Raw genomic sequence first — 26283 nt, forward strand, 5'->3', positions numbered from 1 at the left:
AGAAGCAAGCAGGCCTATTGAGGCAGTCTGTCTTTTTCTGGGAATAACACAGTGGCAGTAGGGAAATGACATACCCTGGGTCTCCACCTAAGAAAGTCAACAGCTATGGAGTCAGAAGGCTGAGAGTCAGTGCTATAAACTGAATCACTAAGTAGAAATACAGGTATAGCAAAAGACCAGTGACTAACAACACAGCAGGCAGTGGGATAGCTTACAACACATGTTACAACAGAGAAAGATATTGTGACCTCCCTCATCTAGTCATAAAGAATGGAAGAATGGTGATGACACCTTGAAACATATTCATAGTCCTGTTGAGGTGTGGTCTACAACATGCTTGGGTAACACAGAACTCAAATAAAAATAAATCCATACTGGTCAAGTGAACTACACTAGCTCCATGGTACCAACCATCATGTTTAAGTACTGCTAGCATGGTTTCAACTAGATTGTGATTAGGGGACTGGAGCACATGACCTACAAAGAGAGACTGAGGGATCTGGGCTTGTTTAGTCTGCAGAAGTGAAGAGTGAGGGGGGATTTCAACTTCCTTAAGGGAGGTTCCAAAGAGGATGGAGAGGCTGTTCTCAGTAGTGACAGATGGCAGAACAAGGAGCAATGGTCTCAAGTTACAGTGGGGGAGGTCTAGGTTGGATATTAGGAAAAACTATTTCACTAGGAGGATGGTGAGGTAAAGGAATGGGTTACCTATGGAGGTGGGTTACCTATGGAGGTGGTGGAATCTCCACCCCTAGAGTTTTTTATGTCCCAGCTTGACAAAGCTCTGGTTGGGATTGATCCTGCTTTGGGCAGGGGGCTGGGACTCAATGACCTCCTGAGGTCTCTTCCAGTCCTAGGATTCTATGATCTCTCTCTTGGCAAACTTTGCAGACCCACTATGCCAATATCATCTCCTGGCAGCTAATTTAGAAGCTTACTTAAATGCTTTGACCAAGCCTTTTTCAGCATGCAATGTTCTCAGAGGTATCTTTGATAAAGAATCACAGTACATGGGGAGAAAGAGGGGGGAAGGGAGGGAGGGAGGAGATCGTACCCGAGTAATGACTGGATGAGGACATGTCTCGGTAGGAGGATCGTGACACAGATTCTTATAAATGCACTTGCTTGGTTTGCCCTCTTCTTCACACCAGACGCAGTTGTAGTCAGGATGAGCCGCAAGACACAAGCTGCAGTCGCTTCGGCCATAAGAGCAGTTGTATAAAGTCACTAAAATGACAATTATAAAAAGATTTACAAGTGCACAGTGTCAAGTCAATTATAGTTTCAAGGATATGCTCTCTTTTAACAAGATGATGGGGAAGAAAAAGTGTAATGCCCTAGCCAGAGTCTTCCCATTCAATAGGCCAATCCTGCACAGAGTATGTATTTAGCTACATAGAACATATTTACTGAAAACTGAGCAGCTCTATTTACTTATTTACTGTCTGCCAATTTAGCAAAAGAAAAGCTTCCATGAACAGGCTCTGAATGCCCTACCACTTATTTAAAATTAGAAATCCATTTACAGATCAATCTGTTCACCTACCGCTCTTCAAATACCACAACCCCCCATATATCAGCCTAAATGTCTATTCAAAGGTCAGCTGAACCAAACAGATCTTTCAGGTGTACCAAAAACCATTAAAAATCCAGGCTATTTCAGACAGAGGGAGGAGAGTATTCCAGAGTTCAAAGGAGTTATCTAGCATCAGCCTTTCTGCTGATCATAGACATATCAGTGTATCACAGGGACAAAGAAAGTAGGGTTCTCCCAAGTCATTTAGGCCAAAACCAACACTATAAAAATCTGCCTTGAAGCATTCAGCTAGAGAAGCTAGTAGTTTCTGCACACCAAAGCAAATGCTCATTAATTCATTCCTGGCCTTTTATTATTCCCTTTCAGTTAGTGACTCCCAATTTTCTTTTCCTTTTGAGTAGCCACCTCTTAAGTATCCACCACCCCTTCTGCAAAAACTGCAGTTAAAATGCAGTGAGTAACCTAGCAACTAAAAGAGCCAAACATCTCATTTAGAGAATGTAATACAACTGTTATGCTGGCTTGCTACTGAACGATGCTCCTTTTATTGAACCATGCACCAGTGTTCCCAAAGAACAATGCTTACCTTGGACCTTATGGTTGTCTATGCAATACAGCAAAACACACGAGGGGGGTGTTATCTGTAAACTGCTCTGACTGCTCTGTGTAGACCCTGCTGGCACGAACTAAAACATACCTAGTTTATAATCAAGTACACAGAATGCTCTACAACTCAGACCCCTCAAATGTGCTTTGCCAGTACCATGTAGATGGGCTCTTGGTCTCTGTTGCGCTACATAATCACAACCTTAGTAGTTAAAGCTGAAGCCTCTCTATACAGCCAAACATTATGGCACCTTGAGAAAAGCCAAGGTTTGGAAGAGAACTTTTGGACATGCACTTGATAGCTACTATAGTGGAAACTGGATAGGCTGAAGAGGTGCCACACAGGAAAGAAGGGGTATGTAAGTAGCACAAGCAGCCCCGCAGCTTTCCTTTTTTGCTCGTCAGTTTACCAAGTGACAATGAAAGCACTGGAGAAGGGGTCCTTCCTTAACGTGAAGTGCAGCAAGTACACATTGCTGAATGAAGGTGGCGAGGGGGATGAGAGGGAGGAACAGCTGCTTTTGGAATGCACAGGTTAAGTCCATCTCCAAATGTCGGGCTGAAAAGGGCATGCATCCGCCCTTTAGCTCCCAGAGGATTAGAACTCTGGCAGAGCATCACCTACATTATTCTCCAACTTTTAGCTTTTCAGTGCATTTTTATGAAAAGGAATGAAAGAAGCTACTTAATTTAATAGTAACCAATTAGGCACTGAAGTAACAGCAATAGATTTTAATGCCAAACCCAAGAGACTACCATGCCAGATTACTTTTTAACTCAGTAATGTAAAAAACATTTTTTTCATCTCTAACCTCTGCAGTGCTGTCATGTCTTTGCAAGGCATGCACGATAGAGTGGTGCCCAGAATAGCTGGTCTCTCTGTAACACACATTATTGAACGACTTCAATATGATTCTTCCTTGGGGGGAGCTTTTCTTTGGATTTGAAGTACTAAGAAAGGTGAGGAAGAGTCTCTTTTTACTTGTACACTAAGCTAATTTTATCTGAAAACCACTCAGCTATGGAGTCGCTCAGGCACCAAAGCACTTTCAATAGATTATTTATTTACTCGTTCATTCTGCAATTTTTAAATAAAAGCAAATTTAGTGCTGGGGAAAGGTGCCAGACTGACAACCCCCATTTCAACAACAGAGTTAACACTTCCCTTTATCCTAGGAACACTCAACACAGGCAGCAGCAGAGAAAGCTTTTCCCACATCTACAAACGTGAACATAATTTGCAATATGTAACAGATCGTTTTCCTAATCCAGCACTCGTAAACTGGTAATAGACTGTTCTTGCACAGAAACTTTTAACAAGCAAGGTTGTTAAATCCTCCCTTTGCCTGCACACATCCTATAACTTCCACCCACACCACCACATGGCAACCTGACAAAGCAAAGGAACATATTTGCTGAATTACTTCATCATCCTTCACTGGCTGGCAAGGGAGTCTCACTCCCTTTCTTTACAAACCAAGTAAGCACTGCAACATCTTGAAGTCTCTCACACCCAGTGGCATGAAAGGGCAGGGAAAGATAATCTTAAAGTGTTAAACAGTCCTTCACTCCCTGACCAACTCATTAAATATAGGAGCAGCAAGCCACTCATTAGATTCAGGCTTTATCCATTGCCTTTAGATACTGGCTGTGAAGTAACTGATAACAAGGACAAAGGATAAAAGGTATAGATATATTGGATTTCGTATAGTTCAGAACCCTTAGTGGTCTGAGATTTAAAATGCTATCATAACTTAGCATTCACTAGCATTATACAAAGGAGAGGCTTCTTTACTGGAGAGTTCAAAAGTGCTGGAATTCAAATAACTGAACAAAGTCCATTCCTCCAAAGTCAGTTCCTTTCAAGGTGCAGTATGATGTTTAAAGACCATTATTCTATGGACTTCACATATTAAGGAAATTTTAAAGCAAGGGAGAATTTGGATAAAAAAAACATTCAAACAAAAAAGAAAAAAGGCATTTTGGCTAAATCGTCAGCCTTCTCTTTGTGATCATTATAGATCTGTATTTGAAAAAGAGCTTTCCTTTAATAATATCACTGCTTCCTCTCCCCCTTTCTTTTTTTCTGGTTATTCCTTCCTCCCTCCCCACCAGATTCTAGAAGATTCTCGATTTATAACTTCACAATTTTTTGGAATGGAACTACTGATGCTGCACCATTACAATGTGACTTACCCGTAAAAGAAGAAATGGCAAAAGTTAAAAAGTGCTCTCAGCCTTGCAGAGGCAACACAGGGAAATCCCTCTAAAACAAGATTTTTATGTACATGGGGACATTATTTATGAGTGAGATTGGTCTCATTCAACTCACAGTAACAAGCACTATAACGGTATGTTTACAAGACCTTAATCTTAAGAATTGTTATGTAGGAGATACTTAACTGTTTTCACTGGGGCTCTGCCAGCATACAATAGCTTACAAGACCAGGATCATAAACTTAATTCAAATGTTTTATGTCATTATAAATTGAAATACATAAATAAATAAGCAATTTATGGCAGGGATTATGACTTTTTATTTGTGCAGTAACACATTTTTCATACCTTAATTCTATGGCACACAAAAGTACTAAGATTAAGGCAAAATGAATACTTTTCTGGATTTCTCAATATAAACCAAACAGAAGACTACAGAATCTATCATTGATTATGACAATTAAGTGAGGTTTGTAGATATGGCATTAAGAAAACTCACCTTTTTACCTGTGAAGAGAGTAAGTTTGCTATCAAATCACTGAGCTTAACAATGACATTTCATAATACCATTTTTAAAGAGAGTTGCTTTTCAGAGTAGGGATGTCAGATAGCATGTACAGTAAAACTCCAATTTTCCGGCACTCGTGATAGTCTGGCACCAACTGGAACCCGTAAGTGCTCCAGCCAGCCGGACAACTAGAGCTCTTGTGAGCCCCACGCACGCTCAAAGGCCGGGAAAGGAAAGGGGAGGAAGGGAAAGGGGATTATACTCTTGTGACGGGTCTGCCTGGACCTGCACTGGGGCCAGCTGAGGGGCGGGGTCAGCTGGGAACAGGGCGGCGAGGGGCGAACCCTCCACCGTTTTGCAGTGATGCGGGGGAAAGCCCCACGCAGCTACCTGCTACAGGCCAGCTGGGGCTGCAAGCGGCGGTGGAGGAGAGGGGGCGAGGTGAGGGGCGGTGCTCCGGTACCAATCGGCAGCACCCCAGCTGCTCTACCCACCGCTTCCCCAAGTCTGCCGCCCGTCAGTTTCCTGGCCCAACTCCTGGGGAGCCCCTGCCACACTGCTGCTGCCTCTGTGTCAGAGGCAGCAATGAGAGTTGGCATGCGGGAGTTGGTTTAGAGGCAGCAGGGCAGCAGCAACCCCTGTCTGCGGGGGCCTGAGCTCCCTGCTGACAGAGACTGGGCTGGCACCTCACAGAGCAGCCTCTGCCCTTAGTGAGGCTGATACAGAGGCAGTGGGGGGGAGGGAAGGTGCATGTAGTTGACAGGATTAAACCCAGGCTTATTGGTTAACCATGTAGTCATGACATCCCTATTTCCCAGCAGAATCAAACAATTCATGCATAATCCTTGCTAGATTTAATGAAGTTATTTACTAAAATCAGTAAAATTTGAGAAGGTAACATTTGTGGATTCATGAAGATAAAATGTACAGGCAGTCCCCGGGTTACATGGATCCGACTTACATCAGATCCCTACTTACAAACGGGGTTAGGCAACCCCGCACTAGCTGCTTCCCCCCAGCAGACCAGGGAGACGCGGAGCGGCTTTTCTCAGCAGACACCTCAGCTTGAGAATAAAGGACTGAGGGAAGTGAGGTGTGAGAGAATAAAACTGAGCTCTGGAGAAATGTTTGGCTAGAGTTTCCCCTACAATATGTACCAGTTCCGACTTACATACAAATTCAACTTAAGAACAAACCTACAGTCCCTATCTTGTACGTAACCCGGGGACTGCCTGTATTATGGGAATAAATCTCAATTTACCGTAATTTCACTCCCCGAGCCCCATAATTCATACTTACCCATTAGTTTACTGTCAATCTTGACCTCATCCGTTTTAATGAACAGACTAAGTGGCAGAGTTTCATTTGTACCATAGGAAAACTGGAAAAGATGACACAGGAAGACATTTGCATCTGCTTATTTTAATTCTGGAAGGTTATTATTTGCATCCCATAATTCTTAATAACATTATCTATGAGGATTCAGAAGCTATCTAAAACACTTCAAATCTATGGTCTGTTTCTATTCTTAGCCAAATGCATTCAGGGAAACTATTTATAATGAATTTAATCCATAGCAATCAGAACCTAGAAGGTTCAACAGAGAGTAGTATTGGATTGCCATAAGATCATCAGTTTTCATGATGTGACTCAGTGGTAGGTATCCAAGCAGCTAGCATATTGTATTGAGTGTGTCAGTAATTGCTTGAAACTGTCATCTCTAGACCTGCTGAACTCCTTGTTCCCAAGACATCAGGATGTAGTATTCCTGTCAATATAGCACACTCACTCAAAGTGGTAAGGAAGGCCTCATGTCTCTTCAACAGTGTAGTGCCCTCCCTGCCAATAAATACACATTCTCTGGCTAATCAAAAATTAGCATTCTGGCTCTGAAACATATAATTCTTCTTGTATTTAAAAGAAGATGACCATAATATAAGGTCCCAAAAAGTGGGTGAGATAAAAACATATAGAATATAAATCAATGTAACAGTGACATAGATATTAATCAGTCCTCAGAAATAAAAATTTTTGAGGTGAGCTAGTAGGCCTTCAGCTTATTTACTTAAGCTTAGTCCTGACTCATAACTTAGTAAACAAAACAACAAACTTTGCATACATTTTCTCTTTTCTGAAAAGGCACCCTGACATTGGTCACACTTAATTCCAGTGGATGGTGAAATTCTTATAGGCTGAGAAACTAAATCACAGGAAGGTCAGTGAGTCAGAGGCAGGGAAGAACTCAAGAGTTCTGTCTCCTACCTCAATATTCAATCAGTCTGATCAGGCTGAATCAAAACCATATGGTCCAGAGTTTCCACAGGCATCGTTTAAGGAATGCTTGAGCTGCATACATGCTGAAATCATTGCTATCAGGATGGAGGGGGAGGAGAAGTGGCAGTAGGAAATGGAGAAATTACTATTCCAAAAGTTGTTTTTGCCACTTTGGGTGAAAAAGTCACCATAAAAGTCTGTAATTTGGGTTTATTCTCTCTGTGGGCCGGCTGGCCAGGAGCACACACACACACTGTATTATAACAAGACAGAAAGGGTATATATTTACCTCTTTACTTTGGAATGAGAAAGTTTCATTCTCTGATTTGTAAACAGAAGCCTCAAATTCAAATTGGTCATTTCCAATCTTAAAAGACCTATCCTATACAAGAGAAATGTTCATGTTAGAATGTTTACAGTACCACCGATCTTAATAAAATGTAAATAAGCAATATACTGCTCAGCATGGATATTGATATGATCAGATTTAGAAAGCTAACCAATTAAATCATTACCTGAAACCCAAAGCTAAAGATAGTATCAACTAGGGGGTGTAAAATCCTGGTCAAAACTTAGGTTTAATCAGCTAATCAATTAAGCAGGATCTCAGGGGTTGGGGGGAGGACTGGTCCAGCCTGGCTGGAGCAGCATCCAGCCTGTGGGGTTGCTGACTTTTGCTCCTGGCCCTCCCCCCCTACATGGGGGCGAGGGGGAGCGGCAGCAGAAGCCTGCATCCCTGCCTGTGGAGAGGCTGGCTTCTGCTTCTGGCCCCCTTTGCACATGGGGTGGCTGGCCCCCAACCACTGTGGGGCTGTTCCAGGGTATTGGTAAGAGTTACGCTTACTGACTAACTGGTTACTTGTTTACATCCCTATTATCAACAGTCTATTACTTGTGCCAACATTCCCTTTCCAACATCCATTTAATGGTCAAGCTTCGGAGCAACACAAATAAAATAGGAGAGTATCTAGTATTCATTTTTAGCAAGTAATAACAGAACCCAGTGTTACCCAGCACGCGCATTCCCTCATCAGCTGTGTTGCAAACAGAGCTGTGTGAATCCCATGATCGGGGCTCATGAGAGTTTTATGAACCAAAGCAGGCAGGTTTTGTCTGCAGGGTGGATCTTGGGATTACACGAACTTTATCTGAGAATTCCAAGTCATGCTGGTGCCTTTGCTAGCTTTGCATGAAAACAAAGTTTCACTATTCTCTTTGCCTCAGCATGGAATGTCCCTTCCTTAGTTTTGATGCCTTTGGAGGACTTTGAGACTTCTTTCAGTGGCCTGCTCCTCCTTAAACTAGAATTTTCATGAGGCACTGGGGGGTTCTGGTCCCTTCTTTGTGGTACATGGCAAGATGGTTACCTCCCAATACTTTTATAAGTTTTTTTGGTTACTCAACTATCCAGCCTTGCTGCAAGAATAGGTAAGCCACCTTCTTCCACTGCACCCATCTAAATAAGTCTGAGGCTGGAGATGCCCAAATTTGTTTAATATGTAGCTGTGGCCCAGAAACAGGAGTGATCGCTATTCTTTGGGTTAAAAAGGTTTATGTAACTAATAGCAATAGTTTGCATATTAAAAAAATCTGACTGGTAGCTGCGTTAGTCTGTAACTTTAAAAAAGAGTAGTCCTGTGGCACCTTAGGGTATGTCTATACTAGCCCCCTAGTTCGAACTAGGGTGGCTAATGTAGGCATTCGAACTTGCAAATGAAGCCCAGGATTTAAATATCCTGGGCTTCATTTGCATGTTCCCGGGCAGGCACCATTTTTAAATGCCCCGTAGTCTAAACTGACTGTCCGCGGCTACACGCGGCAGTCAGAAGTTAGGGTGTGTCTAGACTACCTAGTTTTGTCGACAAAAGTGGACTTTTGTCGACAAAACAATACCAGCGTCTACACTATCGCGGAGTTCTGTCGACATAATGTCGACAGAACTCCGCGGTTTTGTCGGCGCTGGTATACCTCATTTTACGAGGCAGTATGTAGGGATAACATATTAATGTATTGAAAATGATTCCTCCAAATGGAAGTGACTCCCCATAATTTGTTCCCCACAACTTAAAATGTTTAGATTTATTATTATTATTGCCCCTTTAGAATATAATGTATTAGGTCATGTAACTTAGAACTGTTAAGAATATAATCCTATTGTTCCCCACAACCTAGTGTTTAGATTTATTATTAATTCTTCTTCTTATTATTATTATTATTTGTTAAAATTGTTAAATGTTTAGATTTATTATTATTATTGTCCCTTTAGAATATAATGTATTAGGTCATGTAACTTAGAACTGTTAAGAATATAATCCTATGTAGCCAGAAACAGCCCCCCCCCCCCCCCTGCGCTCCAGGGCATGCTCAAGCTTGTGCAAGGGGCTGCTTGGAATTAACATTGCAGAGATACATTGTAACAATGCATTGTCAAGCCACTAACTCTGCTATGGGAGCCAAGCCCTGTAATTGTCTAAGGGCATTGTTAACTTTACTTAGCAGTCAGAGAATGTTTTAAGCAATACCACCCAGAAACTTTCTGTAACTACAACTTTTATTATTATACAAAATACTGTATGAATGTATGAGAGAGTGCTTGGATGATGAGTGAATGGTTCTGAGAGGTGCCAGCCTGAGAATACAGCAACAAAGGGCTGAAGAAGGCGTCAGGTGCCAGTGCAACCAAAAGGTGTCAAGTGGAGAAACTGGAGGTCCACCCGATGAGATCACTGATGAGCACCTGGCAGCCACCCTGGAGACATCAGCATGATACAGCAATTTCCATAGACTGGCATAGGAAGAAATTCCTATAAGAACTGGACTAAAAAACAATGGAATCAGAGTCCAAGGTTCTGCTGCCAGCCCACCAGGAGCTTCAGATGCGCATCTGATCAGGACTTCGCTCCCCACTACCATCACTTGTGTACAGAGTACCTGGCCAGTATCCTGTCACAAGCAACTTCCAGGCTGGTAACTATACACAGAACTTGAATGAATGGATGTATGAATGAATGGTTATGTATGTGTATATATATATATATATATATATATATGTATATATATATGTATATATACATATATATATATATATATACACAAGTGTATAAGGGTTAAGTAGTGATAGGAATAAGTAGTTAAACAACGTTGTTTGCTTCTATCTTTTCTTTATTTTTTATTATTATCTTTACAATAAATGTGGCTTTTTGCCTTATCCCCCTCATAAGATCCTGCTTGCTTTTATTTGGTACAACAATAACACCTTCTGTCGACAGAACTCTGTCGACAGAAGGTGTTATTGCCTGTAACACTGTGTCCAGACTACGGAGTTCTGTCGACAAAGCGGCTTGCTTTGTCGACAGAACTCCATGTGTCTGGGCGCAAACTGTCGACGGAAGTTTTGTCGACAGTATCTGTCGACAAAACTTCCGTCGACAAAACGCGGTAGTCTAGACGTACCCTTAATCCGAACTAAGTCATTAGTTCGGATTAACTGCTACACCTCGTTCCAATAAGATACTTTACATATATTTTTGTTAGTATCTAAGTTCGAATACCTACATTAGCCACCCTAGTTCGAACTAGGGGGCTAGTGTAGACATACCCTTAGATACCAACAAAAATATATGTAAAGTATCATGAGCTTTTGTGAGTAAAATCCATCTAATGAGATGGGCTGAAGTGGAAATTACAGAATCCAAGGTATATATAACAAGAAAAGAAGTACCTGTCAATTGTAGGACCCGTGTTAATGAAGCTAATTAAGTGGGCTGCATATGTCCCATTCATAGCTTTTGATGTGAAAATAGAGGTGTTAAAAGGCAGGAGAAATTGGCTTTGCAGTGCGTTAACCAATTAATATCTTTATTTGAGCCCTGGGTAACAGTGTGAGATAATTTCCAGTTCTGCAGTCCCTCTCTGTAACTGGGTTGTGAATTTCTTTTGTAGAAGAATGACTACTTCTAAAACCATGACTGAGTGATCAGGTAGGTTAAAATGTCTCTCTCTCTCTCTCGCTCGCTCTCATTTCCACTTCAACTCAACTGATGAAGTGAGTTTTACCCAAGAAAGCTTATGCTACTATTTATTTTTGTTAGTGCCTACAGTGCCACAGGACTGCTCGTTGTTTTTAATAGCAATAGCAAGGGGCAGCAATGGTTTTCTCTTCCTCTTGTCCTTTCTCAATGACAAAAATAGGGAGAGGATAGTTTTTCATCCATCAAAAGACTGGGTTTGAGAATAGTCGTAGGAAACAAAGCCCTCCACTGCAAACTCCCAAGAGCATTATTGTATTATGAAGAGAGGATTTTTTCCCATATAAGTTCCTGAAAGGAGGAAAATGGAGGAAAACTCCTAAAAGGCTTCGCCTGACAAAATAAAAAAAAGGAGAAAAAGAAAAATGACAGTAGGCAGAAGCTTCAGTGTAGCTTACAAGATTTACTTACCAAAGCTAAAAGCAACGCAACTCCATCAATACATTTAAACATAAGGCCCTGGTCTACAGCAGGGAGCTATTTCAAAATAAGGGTCTGGTTATTTTGAAATAACTCTTTTTGCTTGCCACGAGGAATAACACTTATTTCAAAATAGTTATTTGGGGAGTTATTATTAAGTTTCTGTTGAAATACCACCAACATCTTTTGAAGAATATTCGAACTCAAAAATATTTCTCAAATATTTCACTATAGGAACCTTTAAGGAAAGCAAATATAATTTCCTGAATAGCTCTAAAACCATTTTTTTTAATCTCACATGCCACATCTCCAACCCCAATACACACAAATGACTGTCCCTCTCCAAATTGTATGAGATTTTTATAATCATCCAATTTCTAAATTTCATCAGAGATCTTTCTGAAGGTACATTGCCTGATTCTTTGCTTACTCCTCTCCACTTTAAGTTACAGCACACAATACTTCTTTCAAAGTTCTACAAATTACATTGCCGAAGCTGTATTTCACCCTCTTCACAGTACAGATAGAAAAGCCATGAAAGGGTGCATGCTTATGTGTGTGAGATGGCCATTATCTTGACTGACACCAAGGCCTGAACTAGGCACCTCCAGAACTAAAATGAGTCTCTACCGTTTGAGGAAAACAAATAAGCTATGTAATTGAGGACTATCAGGCCTGGTCTACACTAGACCAGGCAGGTCGACTTAAGGCATGCCATCCAGCTGCACAAAATACATAGCTGGATTTGGCTTACCTTAAGCCGAGCCGCTGCGGTGTCTACACTGCAGGAGGCCAAAGGAAGAACGTGCTCTTGTTGGCTTCCCTTACTCCTCACAGGATGATGAATATAAGACACCAGTAGGGAATGCCCTCGAGTTAGATTTTTTTGGGGGGAGGGGGGGTTCTACATTAGACTCGCTAATTTGAACACTAGAATATCAACTTCCAGAGGGTCAATCTTCTCTGTAGTGTAGACATGCCCTCAGAGACTTGAATCCTCCATGAATTGGGCACATAGGACAATACACACACTAAACAATGGTTTACATATGCCTATGTATAGAAAAGTATGGCATATCAAGAGAAGAGAATTCTGTAGCCAAGATCTTTCTGTAGAAAAAAACTGAACTGCATGCGAGTGCTCTCTCAAACACCTTTGAAGCTGGGACTTCAGTTCCTCAACATTGTGAAAGCCTGCCTGACTTTTGAGGATTCAGATAACATTTTCTCTTAGAATTTAAAAGGAAAACTACTCACTGGAATTCACCTCCCTTTCAGGGCCTCTCTCAGCTGTTTGTTCTGGTAGCAGTTTTCCCCGATGTAATATAATAGCTTGGGGATTTACTGTAACATCTTACTGAATTTTTTCAATGGGAGAGACAGAAAAACAGCAGTTTCACTTTTTTAATGGAAACTAAAGATCCATTGTTTTCTCTTCAACAAATGCTTCCACCAGGAGTTCCATTTTGTGAGGAGACTGTCCCTCGGTCAAGAACAATTTAAATGTTCAAGATGAAATTTTGACTTCATTGAAGTCAACAGGAGATTTGCTTTTGACTTCAACGAGGTCTGGTCTTCAACCTGGATTTCTGAAAGCAAGTACAGAGGTAAAAAAATGTATCCTGGCATTCAAAGGAAAGTACAATTAAGCTACACACACATTTAAAAGAGCTTTGTAAGCAGTAACATTACCCAGAAGAAACACACACTAATATCTTAGGAATTTAGGATGAGCTCAAAGTCAAATGACTATTCAGAATTAATTCATTTACCTGATAATTTTCTAGATTCTTTCCTTCAAAATGAACTGTTGTTGGGTAATCCATTGGTATTATTGGAGGTTTGGGATTTAGAAACTGTGGGCATTCTCTCTCCTATGGAGATAAGAATTTTATACATCATTTAAAATAAAAATCATCCATCAAAACAAACCTCAATAGCCTTTGGATGATTGAATTCTTGTTCTGACAAAACTCCATGCTTAAAATAAAATGACAGATTTGATTACACCCTTTCAAATTAGACACACTAAAAATGACTACAGAATATGCCAAAGCTGTAGATCATTATCTTTTCCAGCCCTGAAATCTTATTTCTCCCATTAAAGCAAAATAGTAAAATGAACAAAAATATCCTCTAAGAAATTATTCTGTCTTGTTTTCCCCCTCCTACTCACAGCTCTACATTCCTACCCCCACTTTAAGTCATAAAAATTGTATTTTCTGAAATTAATTTTAGAATAATTGTTTTTATGTAAACATTGAATTGAACTGATCAACTTGCAATGTTCAAGAAAATATGCAAGTGTTCAAATAAAATCTAATCTATTCTAATTTTAAAATTTTACCATATTTTGTTTAATCACATCCTCTTTTGAAGATGACTCTTCACAGATGTTTTTTTCCCAGTCCCATTGGCAATTCCATCGATTGCTTGCACAGGAATAGCATCTACAAATATAATGTGAAGAGCATCAATAAGACTTTTTTTTGTCCTAAATATTCAAATGTTATTTAAAAAAAATGAATTTTTAGTCACAGAAAGAACTATTTACTACAAAATCATTACTATGCTGAGTTCACAATTTCATTGTGAGAATAATTAAAGAATTCTGTCTGGTAACCTGCTTCTGGTATCAGCAACATGCATCAGAAAGCCATAGTATGGATCACAGGAACTTTGGGCCTGAATTTGAGAGGCCTGATAGCCTTAGACACCCAAATAGCTCAAGTTCATGCTTGCAAATCAGATAATTCACCTCTGACTCTTCAGTATGTAAATTCAATCTACAAGTTGGATGCTGACAGAACCTAAGTGTAGGTGTAACCCACACAGCTAGTGGGCTTGGTTCATTGTCCCATGTAGTGGCACTTAGACCACTTACAGTGAAAGATAAGAATGAGTGAACTCTACAGAACAGCTGAGAGGCAGCTATCTTTATAGCTAAAGCTGTAGAGGCTCCTACGCTAAAGGTCCCAGGTTCATATCCACCTGGGGGAGCCCAGTTACACAGGTATTTTTGCACCCACAAAAATGGAAATCCACCGAAGTACAGATGCAAATATGACATTTTAATGTTCAATTTAAATCTTATGTCTATTAAAACATTTGCAATATAACTAGTCAGTAGTTGATCTGTGCACTAGAATAATGTCTTAAGCTTTACTGAAATGTAAAGGAAGAATTTGGATATTAAAGAATTCTGATTGCGCTGGGGGGTTTTCTATAAAAGGATTCAGCTGCATTAACTAAATAGTTCAGTTACCTGAACACATATAGCATGATGCAACAACTCAAGAAGATATAATACTTACGGCAGATTTTCAGAAAGATTCATTGCTTCTTCACAGTCATAGAATGGATATGTAGCCGATGCAAAAAATATCTGTTTCTTCACAAAAGTTAATGTCAGTGAAACTGAAACATGATCTACCGAAAAAAGTAAATAAAGTTGAATATGTTAGCTCTTGCATAAGACGGTGCAATCATTTTATTATTATTATTATTTGTTCAGGGTATAAAACAAACATTTATCTGCAATATTTGATAATCACAAGGTCAAAATTAATCAATGAGTCATAATAGGACTAATTTTATTTGTTCTTAACTTTTACCAAATTTTCAATATCTGATGATGCAAAGACAGGATAGTATAAATAAATAGAAATGGTAAGTAAGCAACATTACAGAATAGTATTATAGTATGGAAATATCTTAAAGTAATAGAATGATGAAAACTGAGTCATTAAGGAAAATGAGAATTGGATAGAGAAGAAAAATGATATGCAAAGAATTAATTTTAAGAAAATACTTTCATAAATAGATATTTCTTGTAAAAGTGCTTGCTCGTCATTTGCACAAAACTCTATAAACACTTACGAATTAGAACAAGTCACCCTTGCACAAGTTATTCACTAAGCACAATAATTCCTGAATTGTTAAAATTACTACTTTAGACTTTGGGCTTGTTGTACATAACTTTGTATTTCTAATCTGGATCATTACTGAACAAAGAATGGAAAACCTATCTTTGGAAATCAGAGCTTTCAGCAATGACGATCTTTACAATTCCTCTTGCAGAAATCATTAAACTCCTGTGATAAGCTATTTCACAAGCTACTGAGCAATTTCAAACTGTGCTTTCCTCAAATAATTTCTTGAAAGTGTGATGGCAGCTTGGCTGTAAGACCACTTTGCCTACCACTAGTTCATCCTGAAAATTTCAGTTAGGTTTGTACTCAACTCATTCTATCGGGATCTGCAAGTAGGTGTCCTTCGAATTAGAACATATCATCATTCCTTTGGAATTTTTCGACAATTACAGCAGTGTGGATGATTTCAGAATAGTGGAGCTTCTCAAGACTAAATGGTTGTGTCTGAATGTGTGTCACATTCTACCAGCAATCATTCCATTGTTATTGGAGGTTATAGTTTTCTCTCTGATGTGATGCCTGTGAAATCGAGTATTTTTACATTGTTTTTGAAGGTTTGCCCAGATGGATTTCTATATGGCTTGATTACTCTAATGCTAGCTCCTCCTGATAGGCTTCCTATATCACTTCATGTGCTGAATCGAGTCAAACTACAACAGCTTTATCAAGAAGGATTTAAGTCTTTTCAAATCATCTGGATTACAGAAGATTTAGAAAAAGTGAATTGGCCACTAAATATTGGAGCGTTATTTTATTCTTCATACTTGGTACCTTCTCGTATCTCATCTCTCTCAGCAGTTTGATACAGCAGTTCAACATCTATATGTTGCTCTTCTCTCTGTAACTAAACCTAACTGTCATCAGCTGAGTACAAAGATGGCTAATGTGCTTGAACACTGAAATTTTATTCTGCCAGATATCAAGAAAGCCATATTCATGAGTATTTCTAAGAAAAGATAAACCATCAGAATGCCTTAAAACTTATTGTAATAATTCATGCAACGTTATTGCATGCAGAATAGAAATAACATACAGAAAAATATATTAGTTGTTAGGGAACACTGCTATGAAGTCAAGCCCTCCATACATATGAATACTGGAAGAAATACAATTGCTCATGGAAAATGAATGCATATTAGCAGGGATGCAGAATGATAACATCTTTAATTACATGACATTCTATTCTTTCATAGAACACATATAACTTGTTACAGAATTTGAAAGATATGTAGTGAATGGTTTGTACAGAAGTGCCAGATGAGAAAGCATGGTCAGGGGTGAAGGAGAAACAGGCAGGCAGTTTGAAGATTCAGAACATTACGAAGCTAGAGGAGTCAGCTTCCGGGAGTCAGATAAATCAGTTAAATCTAGACAGATTTTCACCGTTACAGGAAAAGGCATATCTCTGGCCTCTTCTCTCTAATTTCAAGTTCCTACTGTAAACAATGAAAGTAATAAATAATTGGAAAACCTTAATTATACCTTAATTATACCTAATTAAACCTTCAAAATAATTGGAAAACCTTAATTTTGACCTAACTATTTTCACTAATCTCATGCATGGAAGTGACTGCACTGTTTTTTGTTGAAGCTAGGAAGGGATCAAGAACAGAAAAAATCAGTCCATAGAGCTGAACATCAAAAACTTACATGCAAACAATACATAATGAGGATTATGCTGGTAGCAATCACCCCACATAAAATAAATGGGAGGAAGCATAGTATTCTTACCTTGACCTTTTGGAGTGTGAGGAATTGTCTGGGGAGGATCACAAATAATAGTCCCATCTGTCAACTTTGCAACTTGAGTGGTTTCACCAAACTGACACCAAAGTTGATCACTTTCAGTCAAATCTGGCAATGGACTCACAGTCAGTTCTACCTGTGGAAAGTACAGAGGCATATTTCTACTTTAGAAAAAAGTCAGAAAAACAGCCACCTGAATAAAAATTAACCAAAACCCCTACAAATTCCATGTCAACATTTTCAGCTGTCCTTTTTCCTGGCCCTGATCATTGGCACCTAGGTCAACTGTTACCCAAGTGCAATTATGAATGTTTTGTATGGATGGGGTGCCACAGAAAGTCACGCAAAGATTCAAAGTTGCAGCTCATCATCTCATTTCTGTCTCTTTTCTATTACACCCACTTATCACTTTTCTATTAATTTAAATCTGTACGGCTATTCCACACATTTAAATTAATACAAAAAATTATATATGGACTAGTCCTACCAAATGGTTCCTTTTTTGCACTTCTCAGCAGCTGGGTCAATACCAGTAACAGAGCAATTTTTATATAATATTTGTGGCGGTCTTTGTGTTAACATACATTAACCATATGGGACAGATGAAGGACAATGAAAAAAAGCCAGACACAAGGCTGGCTAGGGTCATGCAGCTGGATTTTGGGGGGAAAAAAGTTAGAAGAGACAAACTTTCCAGAAAAGGAAAGTTGAATACTACCATGGCTTGGTGAAAACACTAAGGAAAGGATTTTTGAGAGAGTGGTATGGGTGGGCTTTACTGTCCCGATAAAAAAACCAGTGCAGCAAGTGTTTGATTACTGCCGTGATCAATAGGGGAGAAGTAAGAGAAAGGGGAAATGAGCAAGGTGAGAGACGGACTAAGGAAGAAACCCAGTATTTTTACAGATTTGATGCAGCTGGACACTGGTGTATTAATTACAGGGTATTTTTAAAGATAGTTTCTTATTGTCCCCGTTTCCGTAGCCACTGGTACTATAGTCAATAATTAGATAGCCTCTTTCCCCCTTCTAAGACAGCTTCCTTTAGGAATTACCACATTTCTGAGATGAGTAGATGGACCATGATGAAAGATGAGCTAGGATGCATCACAGGAAAGAGTAAATTACATGGAGGAGAGTGACTTCCATGTTCTTTTCTCAGTTTTGATTATAATGTTTTTCTTTTAGATTATTTCCCAACAATGGATCTATCAAAATGGTCAGTCCCACATGGTCATGCATGCCTCGGCTTCTCCTAATGGGGTTATCACACATCATTCTAGAACAGAGCTAGAGTCTAAGACCACCTGGCAAATCTCAGCTAGTGCAGAACGTAGGGTGCCTTATTCACTTTAGTCAGCGTGTCAGCCATAGAGAACACACAAAATCTATTGTTCAGAGGATGCCTTGGCTTTCTGTTCACTGTCAGGTACAATTTAAGTTGCTGATGTAACACAGCTCAATATGGCGAGTGTCTTCTCTCACTCTACCAAAGCAATCTTAATGAAATGGGACACTTTCACTAACAGTTTTCAGATCTGAACACCTGGGGATAGTGATAGGATGTGGTCCCAATGCAGCAGCTTGCTTCCATTAGTTCATCATAGATTCAGTTAGAAAACCTCAGCAGGATTCAATAAGGGATTAAACATTTTTATATAAATAAGAGGAATACCCAGAATTGTAATAAATGTTAAAACGAAATACCTGGGTTTTGGAACAGAACTGAACCCTCCTGCTTCAAGGCTTAAGCTAACTAAGTGGGGTTATAATGATTTAGTGCAGAGCTTCTGGCACCTTCTTCTGCCACTCTCAGGCTACGTCTACACTGGCCCCTTTTCCGGAAGGGGCATGTTAATTTCACCTATCGTAGTAGGGAAATCCGCGGGGGATTTAAATATCCCCCGCGGCATTTAAATAAAAATGTCCGCCGCTTTTTTCCGGCTTTTAAAAAAGCCGGAAAAGAGCGTCTACACTGGCCCCGATCCTCCGGAAAAAGCGCCCTTTTCCGGAGGCTCTTATTCCTACTTCAAAGGAATAAGAGCCTCCGGAAAAGGGCGCTTTTTCCGGAGGATCGGGGCCAGTGTAGGCGCTCTTTTCCGGCTTTTTTAAAAGCCGGAAAAAAGCGGCGGACATTTTTATTTAAATGCCGCGGGGGATATTTAAATCCCCCGCGGATTTCCCTACTACGATAGGTGAAATTAACATGCCCCTTCCGGAAAAGGGGCCAGTGTAGACGTAGCCTCAGAGATGATAATTCCCATCTTCCTATTACAAGTCAACTTTCAAAGCACAGTTTAAAGCTCAACTGCTCATTCAATTTCTGCCTGATTGGACTACAAGTGGGTACCGGGAGGGCATGGAATACTCTTGGAGATGTTCCACTTAATTAACATTAACCAGTTGTGTGTTATTTTACTGTTTCATACACATACTAATAGAGCAATATTGGATAAAGGCATTTTATAAATGGAAAAATAGGCAAAAGTTACACAAGCTTAATCAATGATCTTCAGCTTAAAAAACCGACTGCCCACAATGTGGAGACAATAAAGAAACTGTGTGTGTTTTATGTACACAATGGGCAAATATTCAATTTTTCATACCTTGCCCGGGGCTTTGCGACTCATGTTTTGAGGGTGTGCACTAATAATGGCCAGGCATATTCCTTCTGGGCTCCATAGCCAATGGTTCGGCATATTAGCCTTTTCACAATCTTTCTTTCTCGTGCACCTGACAAAAAGACAACACAATATAAATATTTAATACGAAGTTGATTCAAATCAGTGTTCCCTAATTTCATAGAATCATAGAATCATAGGACTGGAAGGGACCTCAAGAGGTCATCGAGTCCAGCCCCCCGCCCTCAAGGCAGGACCAAGCTCCGTCTACACCATCCCTGACAGATGTCTATCTAACCTGTTCTTAAATATCTCCAGAGAGGGAGATTCCACTGCCTCCCTTGGCATTTATTCCAATATTTGACCACCCTGACAGTTAGGAATTTTTTCCTAATGTCCAATCTAAACCTCCCCTGCTGCACTTTAAGCCCATTACTCCTTGTCCTGTCCTCAGAAACCAAGAGGAACAAATTTTCTCCTTCCTCCTTGTGACACCCTTTTAGATATTTGAAAACCGCTATCATGTCCCCCCTTAATCTTCTTTTTTCCAAACTAAACAAGCCCAGTTCATGAAGCCTGGCTTCATAGGTCATGTTCTCTAAACCTTTAAATAACTTCTTCCAAAAAAATTAGGCTGACACAGAAATGTTTCTGAAATAATAAGACAAGACAGGTACAGTTGTACCTCCCTTAACTGGGACTCTCTGGTCTGGCAGGACCACGGATGTTCCTGGGAGGTATAGGGAGGCTGGGCTACGGGGCAGGAGAAGCTGCAGGAGGAGGGTGACTCAGCCGGGACCCCTGTGTTGTGGGAGGGGAGCACAGAGGGGCATGCAGCGCAAGCAGGAACTTCTGACAGCGGTAGCTAAGGGGCCAACAGAGGCATCTAGGGAGTTCTGGCCCTGCCCACCAAGCTCCGGCTCCAGCCATGGAGCTTCGTCCCAGGTTGTGGCACTCTGGCCTGGGAAGCCACAGCCAGGAAGGAGCCCTAGCCCAGGGCAGAAGGGGCCATGTTGGAAAGGACCTTCCCTGGTCCAGCAAATCCCCTTGTTTGGGATCAGTCAGGTACTGAGGCTGCCAGACGAGGGAGGTCCAACCTGTATTAATTTCATTTTCAGTTAGGTTTTTAATTTAACAGGACAGCTGCTTGTAAAACATCAGGATTATAAAGTAAAACACAAATATTTACCCATAGGCCATTTTATATTCCATAAAAATAGACAATCTAATCCTATGGACAGATAATTAATACAAAGAACTCAGAGAATGAACTAGTTACCTGCAGTTAATCCAAATCAGACCTGTTCCATCTATGTCTTATCATACTTTACATTCCTTGACCTATGATCAGTCTTCTGTTTCTACAGCCCAAGTGAAAAATTTATTTGTGTGTCTGCTGCAGTCACACAACTGAGGCATAAAACTCAGAGAGCATCAAAACTGTGGCTGTGGGCTTGACTGACTCCAATGTTAGAGGGCTATTAACTACAAGAGTGACTCAATTCATCAGCTATGGCTCCTGTTTGAAAGATTCCACTCCAGGTCCACTTTCTGGCATTTTTTAGCTACTAAAGAAAGCAGGGTAACAGAGGCTGTGGAGTTTTGCTAACAGGCGAGGTGGACTGTCAAAACCAGAAGACAGGAGGCAAACAGGAAAGGTATAACTGGTTCTAAGAGAGTGACACACTTGGTAACAGGAGAAGAGTCAGCTGAAGAGAACCCACAAAACTTTTGTTCAGTTTTGTACACCATTCACACCTAGCACAATGGTAACTAATCCTGAGTAATGCTTATGGACATTTATGGATATATTACTATTAAAATAACAGCATTCAAGTGACAAAATCACTCTAGTTCTAATGGCCACACTGCCTTTTGAAGACTGTTGATATACAGACTATATGTATTTATGTACACACACATAAACGCCTATGCATATACATACAGTCTGTTTGAGGAGGAATTATAATTTGGTATAACTAAGTAAAACTTAAAAATGAGTTCTATATTTTCCTTGTAAATTAATAAAATACTAGAAAATGTACAAAAATGCATGTTTGCCTGGTCTCACAGGGACCAGTAATACTTTGCAATTATGAGGTCAGACCTTATATCAGAAACCTAGAGAAAATTGCCATTTGTATGGTATATGCCACAGCCTTCATCTCCCAGTAGCCTAAGTCCAACTTGCTCACATATTCTAAATTGCCAAGGTTATATATACGCTAACCAAACAAACTGATAAAGCTATACAGGCAGTCCCCGGGTTACGTACAAGATAGGGACTGTAGGTTTGTTCTTAAGTTGAATCTGTATGTAAGTCGGAACTGGCGTCCAGATTCAGACACTGCTGAAACTGACCGCCAGTTCTGACTTACATACAGAATCAACTTAAGAACCCCAGGCGTCCCCAAGTCAGCTGCTGCTGAAACTGATCAGCAGCTGATTCCAGGAAGCCCGGGGCAGAGCAACTCTGCCTGGGGCTTCCTGTAGTCAGCGCTGGTCAGTTTCAGCAGAAGCTGACTTGGGGACGCCTGGGGCAGAGCAGCTGGGGTGCTACTGGACCAACCCAGCAGCACCCCATCTGCTCTGCCCCAGACGTCCTGATTCAGCCGCTGCTGAAACTGACCAGCAGCGGCTGAATCAGGACCTGGGGCAGAGCAGCTGGGGGTGCTGCCGGGTTGGTCCAGTAGTACCCACGGGCGCTGCAGGACCAATCGGCAGCGCCCCAGCTGCTCTGCCCCAGAGTCCAAAACAAAAGCCTGGTCTGCTGGGGGGGGGGGGAAGCACACTAGCTGCGCCCCCCCCCCCCCCAGCAGACCAGGGACACGGGGAGCAGAGCCGCAGCGGCAGCGGGGTGCTGCGCCTCTGAGGCTTTGCTCTGGCAAAGCCTCAGAAGCGCGGGACCCCCCGCGGCTGCGGCTTCAGTCCGGGTGCCTGTGGTCTGCTGGGGACCGTCCCCAGCAGACCACAGGCACCGGGACCCAAGCGGCAGCAGCGGGCAGGTTCCCGCGCTTCTGAGGCTTTGCCAGAGCAAAGCCTCAGAGGCGCGGACCCCCCCCGCGGCTGCGGCTTCAGTCCGGGTGCCTGTGGTCTGCTGGGGACCGTCCCCAGCAGACCACAGGCACCGGGTCTCATGCGGCAGCAGCGGGGGTTCCCGCGCTTCTGAGGCTTTGCTCTGGCAAAGCCTCAGAAGCGCGGGAACCTGCCCGCTGCTGCCGCTTGGGTCCCGGTGCCTGTGGTCTGCTGGGGACGGTCCCCAGCAGACCACAGGCACCGGCACCCAAGTGGCAGCAGCAGCGGTTCCCGCGCTTCCGAGGCTTTGCTCTGGCAAAGCCTCAGAAGTGCGGGAACCCGCCCGGTGCCCCTGGTCTGCTGGAGACGGTCTCCAGAAGACCAGGGGCACCGGAGCAGCTTACGAACGGGGCTTTCTCGCCCCGACTTCCGGGGCGAGAAAGCTCCGTTCGTAAGTGCGGATCCGACGTAAGTCGGATCCGCGTAAGTCGGGGACTGCCTGTATTACATTACACAAACCTGTGTGAAATGCATAACCTTCCCCTAGTTACTCAGTGTTCTGCTTAACATCAAGCTTGTAACTTAAAGGGACAGGTCACTTTTTTAAACAGGAAGCAATAGGCTTGAAATTCTTCTGCATTCAATAACTAAATAACCCTTTTGTGCAGACAGCAAGCACTTCCTGCTCATGCCAAGGGATTATTTTAACCTAACAGTCAAAAGCAGAATTATAAGGTGGTAGCTCCTATTCTGTCCCCATCAACACAGTGTAAAAATAAGAGCCATTCCAAGATTATTCGGCACACTCATAGATAACAAAGTTACTTACCTGTAACTGAAAGATGCGTGATCCCTATCTGTATTCTACTGAGAGCAGTGTGCATGCACCCTGTACCTGGAGCTAGAGCTTTTGAAAGAAGTTCTGTTCAGTGGTTCACACATATGTGACCTGCAGCACACCTCCTAGTTTTGCCTGAGGTGATAAAGGGCACTAGTGTCTCCAGTTTCTGCTCGTAGAGGGGAAGGAGGAGGGTTTGGAATATAAATAGAGACCACCCACACATCTCAAAGACCCTCCAGTTACAGGTAAGTAATTTTGTTTTATTCTTCGAGTGATGGTCCCTATTGTATTCCACTGAAGATGAGTAACAAGCAGTGCTTATGTGATTTGACAGTGTGAAAAGACTGTAAAACGGAGGATTGCTATTCTTCACAAAGCGTCTAGCAAAATCATTTACTAGACCATAATGTTTGGTACACACCTCTTCCACACTCCCAGGGGCCGTCTTGCATATCTCTGTAAGGGGCATGTTATGGAGCGTGGCTGTAGTTGATGCTTGCATTCTCCTGGAATGGGCCTGAATCTCTCCAAGTGGGAATGGTCCTGATAACTGATAGCACCACGTAATACACCCTGATACCCACTTAGAAACTGCCTGGATGGAAATTGCCTTGCCTCTTCATTTTCTCCTCTATGGCTACAAAAAGCTTAGAAGAGTTCCAAAATGGCTTTGTCCATTCAAAAAAGCCAAGGCCTTGAGAACATCCATTACATAAAGTTTCCAATCATCATTAGTAGTGTGAGCAAGAAGGTAGGAAAGCATATAAGTTGACTGAAGTGTAAATGAGAAACCAGTTTGGGATGAAGGCATAAAGAGACCTCGTCTTTATGGAAAATGGTGAAGGGAGGTTAGCCATCATGAGTCTCTGTTCATCAATCTGCTGGATGATGTAATACCAATGAGGAAAGTGACTTTCATAGAAAGGCAAGGCAGCAAGCAGGAGCCTATGGATTCGAACTGAGTATTTGTCAATTAGGTGAGACCTAGGTTAATGTTATTTTGGAGGGCGATAGGCTGAAGAGGAAGGTGTTCTCACAGAATGTCCTTCCAGAATTGTACAGTTAAGTGTTGGGTAAAAATGGCATGGCCATCAACCGATGGGTGAAAGTGGTCATGGCAACTGCATGTACCTTAATACATGATTGGTTGAATGGAAGGTCCTCTACAGTGTTCTGCACTTCCTTGGGAAAGCCAGGAGTGTAACTGATTTCCTCCTCATGAGGATCCCCGCTGCCAAAACTTGGCATACCATGTCTGCAGAGTCCACTGTGGCCTGTAGCATAGACCTGACACGTAACTTGCCTTGTTGCAAAACTCCTGTAATTGATTGTGATCTTATCTGAGAAAACAGCCAATCATTTGTAGTTAATACAATCATACTTGGCCATCAGGGCTAAGTAATTTGAAACATGAAATAGCTTCCTTTACTGAGAAGACCTGTCTGCCCATGAGGTCTAGCCTCTTATCCTATCTATTGGATGGAATGGAGTGGGGGGCGCTGCTTGGAATATTTTGATGCTGCCTGAATGACCAACAAGTTGAATGTACGATGAGAAATAGAAACTTTGACCTTTTGGAGAGACATTGTACCTCTTCTCAGCCTGTAGTCTCTTTCAAACATATCCCCAGGGCATTTGTTATTCTCCACAGCAGTTCCTGAAACTGTCAATAGTTTTCCAGTGGAGAGAAGGGATCTGAAGAGGTGATCCTATCTGGAGAAGATGAGGGATGCCTCTCTGGATCAATCGGTACCATCAGAGTTGGTGCCTAACTGATGAGGGTTGTGGATGACATGAAGCAGGTCTGTTCAAAGGGTGAATTTTGGGGCCAAGAGCTGCAGTATGGCCAGCCTGGTAAGGTGGGGAACTGCCACAGTGCCATCAAAACCTGCCAGCAGTTGTGCTGTAGGAACAGGAGCAGTGGACTCTGGCAGACACCTATATAATCTGAATCAGAGGAGGTGGAAACCTTGCAAATGAGGTGTCATCAGAACTACTGGAGCACCACTGAAAATGAATGGCAGGAACATAGCATAAACTATATAACACTATAAGCTGGTGATTGGATCAAGGCTCCTAGAGCCCACAGATTCTCCAGTGAAAACAACTCATGGGGACATGGAGCACTTACAAGTTTCCCAAGGCTTAACGGTCCATTCTGCTGGAGTCATTGGCATGGGTAACTGCAGCTATCTGGAGACTTATGGCTCCCATTACACTGGCAAAGCTGGAATAGGCAGAGTTCCAGGATCCATGATTGGTACTGATGGATCCGGCAGTTGATCTTGTGAGTCTTGGAATGTTTTGTTCCTTTGTGGCCAGAAATCATGTATGGTATCAAGTCTCTCTTAGACTTGGAAAAAGACATACTGACAAATTTATGTGCATAGCTCCTTGGTCCATGGCCAGGCCTCCTATAGGGTCCTTAGCACTGGTACTAGTGGAGCACAATGAAGGTTCTATGGTAGGGGGAGCACTCTTCACCTGTTGAGTCCAATGTACCTGGGAATTCTCTGGCCAGGATCAGAGTTAGGCCCTA

General features: G+C 41.7%; 1 protein-coding gene across 12 annotated transcripts in view; it reads right to left on the reverse strand.

Moving 5' to 3' along the window:
* PLXNB2 (plexin B2) overlaps positions 1–26283 on the reverse strand; it is a 351000-nt gene that overhangs the window by 64466 nt on the left and 260251 nt on the right. For all 12 annotated transcript variants that reach the window (XM_006122609.5, XM_075928258.2, XM_006122610.5 and 9 more), the window contains 8 exons: positions 19874–20000; positions 17254–17404; positions 14905–15019; positions 13938–14040; positions 13363–13464; positions 7432–7524; positions 6168–6249; positions 1055–1227 (listed from right to left, as the gene is read on the reverse strand). In XM_006122609.5, coding sequence (XP_006122671.3) covers positions 1055–1227; positions 6168–6249; positions 7432–7524; positions 13363–13464; positions 13938–14040; positions 14905–15019; positions 17254–17404; positions 19874–20000 — 946 coding nt within the window. The remainder of the gene's footprint in view (positions 1–1054; positions 1228–6167; positions 6250–7431; positions 7525–13362; positions 13465–13937; positions 14041–14904; positions 15020–17253; positions 17405–19873; positions 20001–26283) is intronic.

The sequence above is a fragment of the Pelodiscus sinensis genome, chromosome 1, assembly GCF_052426305.1.
Source record: "Pelodiscus sinensis isolate ZL-2025 chromosome 1, ASM5242630v1, whole genome shotgun sequence".
Taxonomy (NCBI): Eukaryota; Metazoa; Chordata; order Testudines; family Trionychidae; genus Pelodiscus; species Pelodiscus sinensis.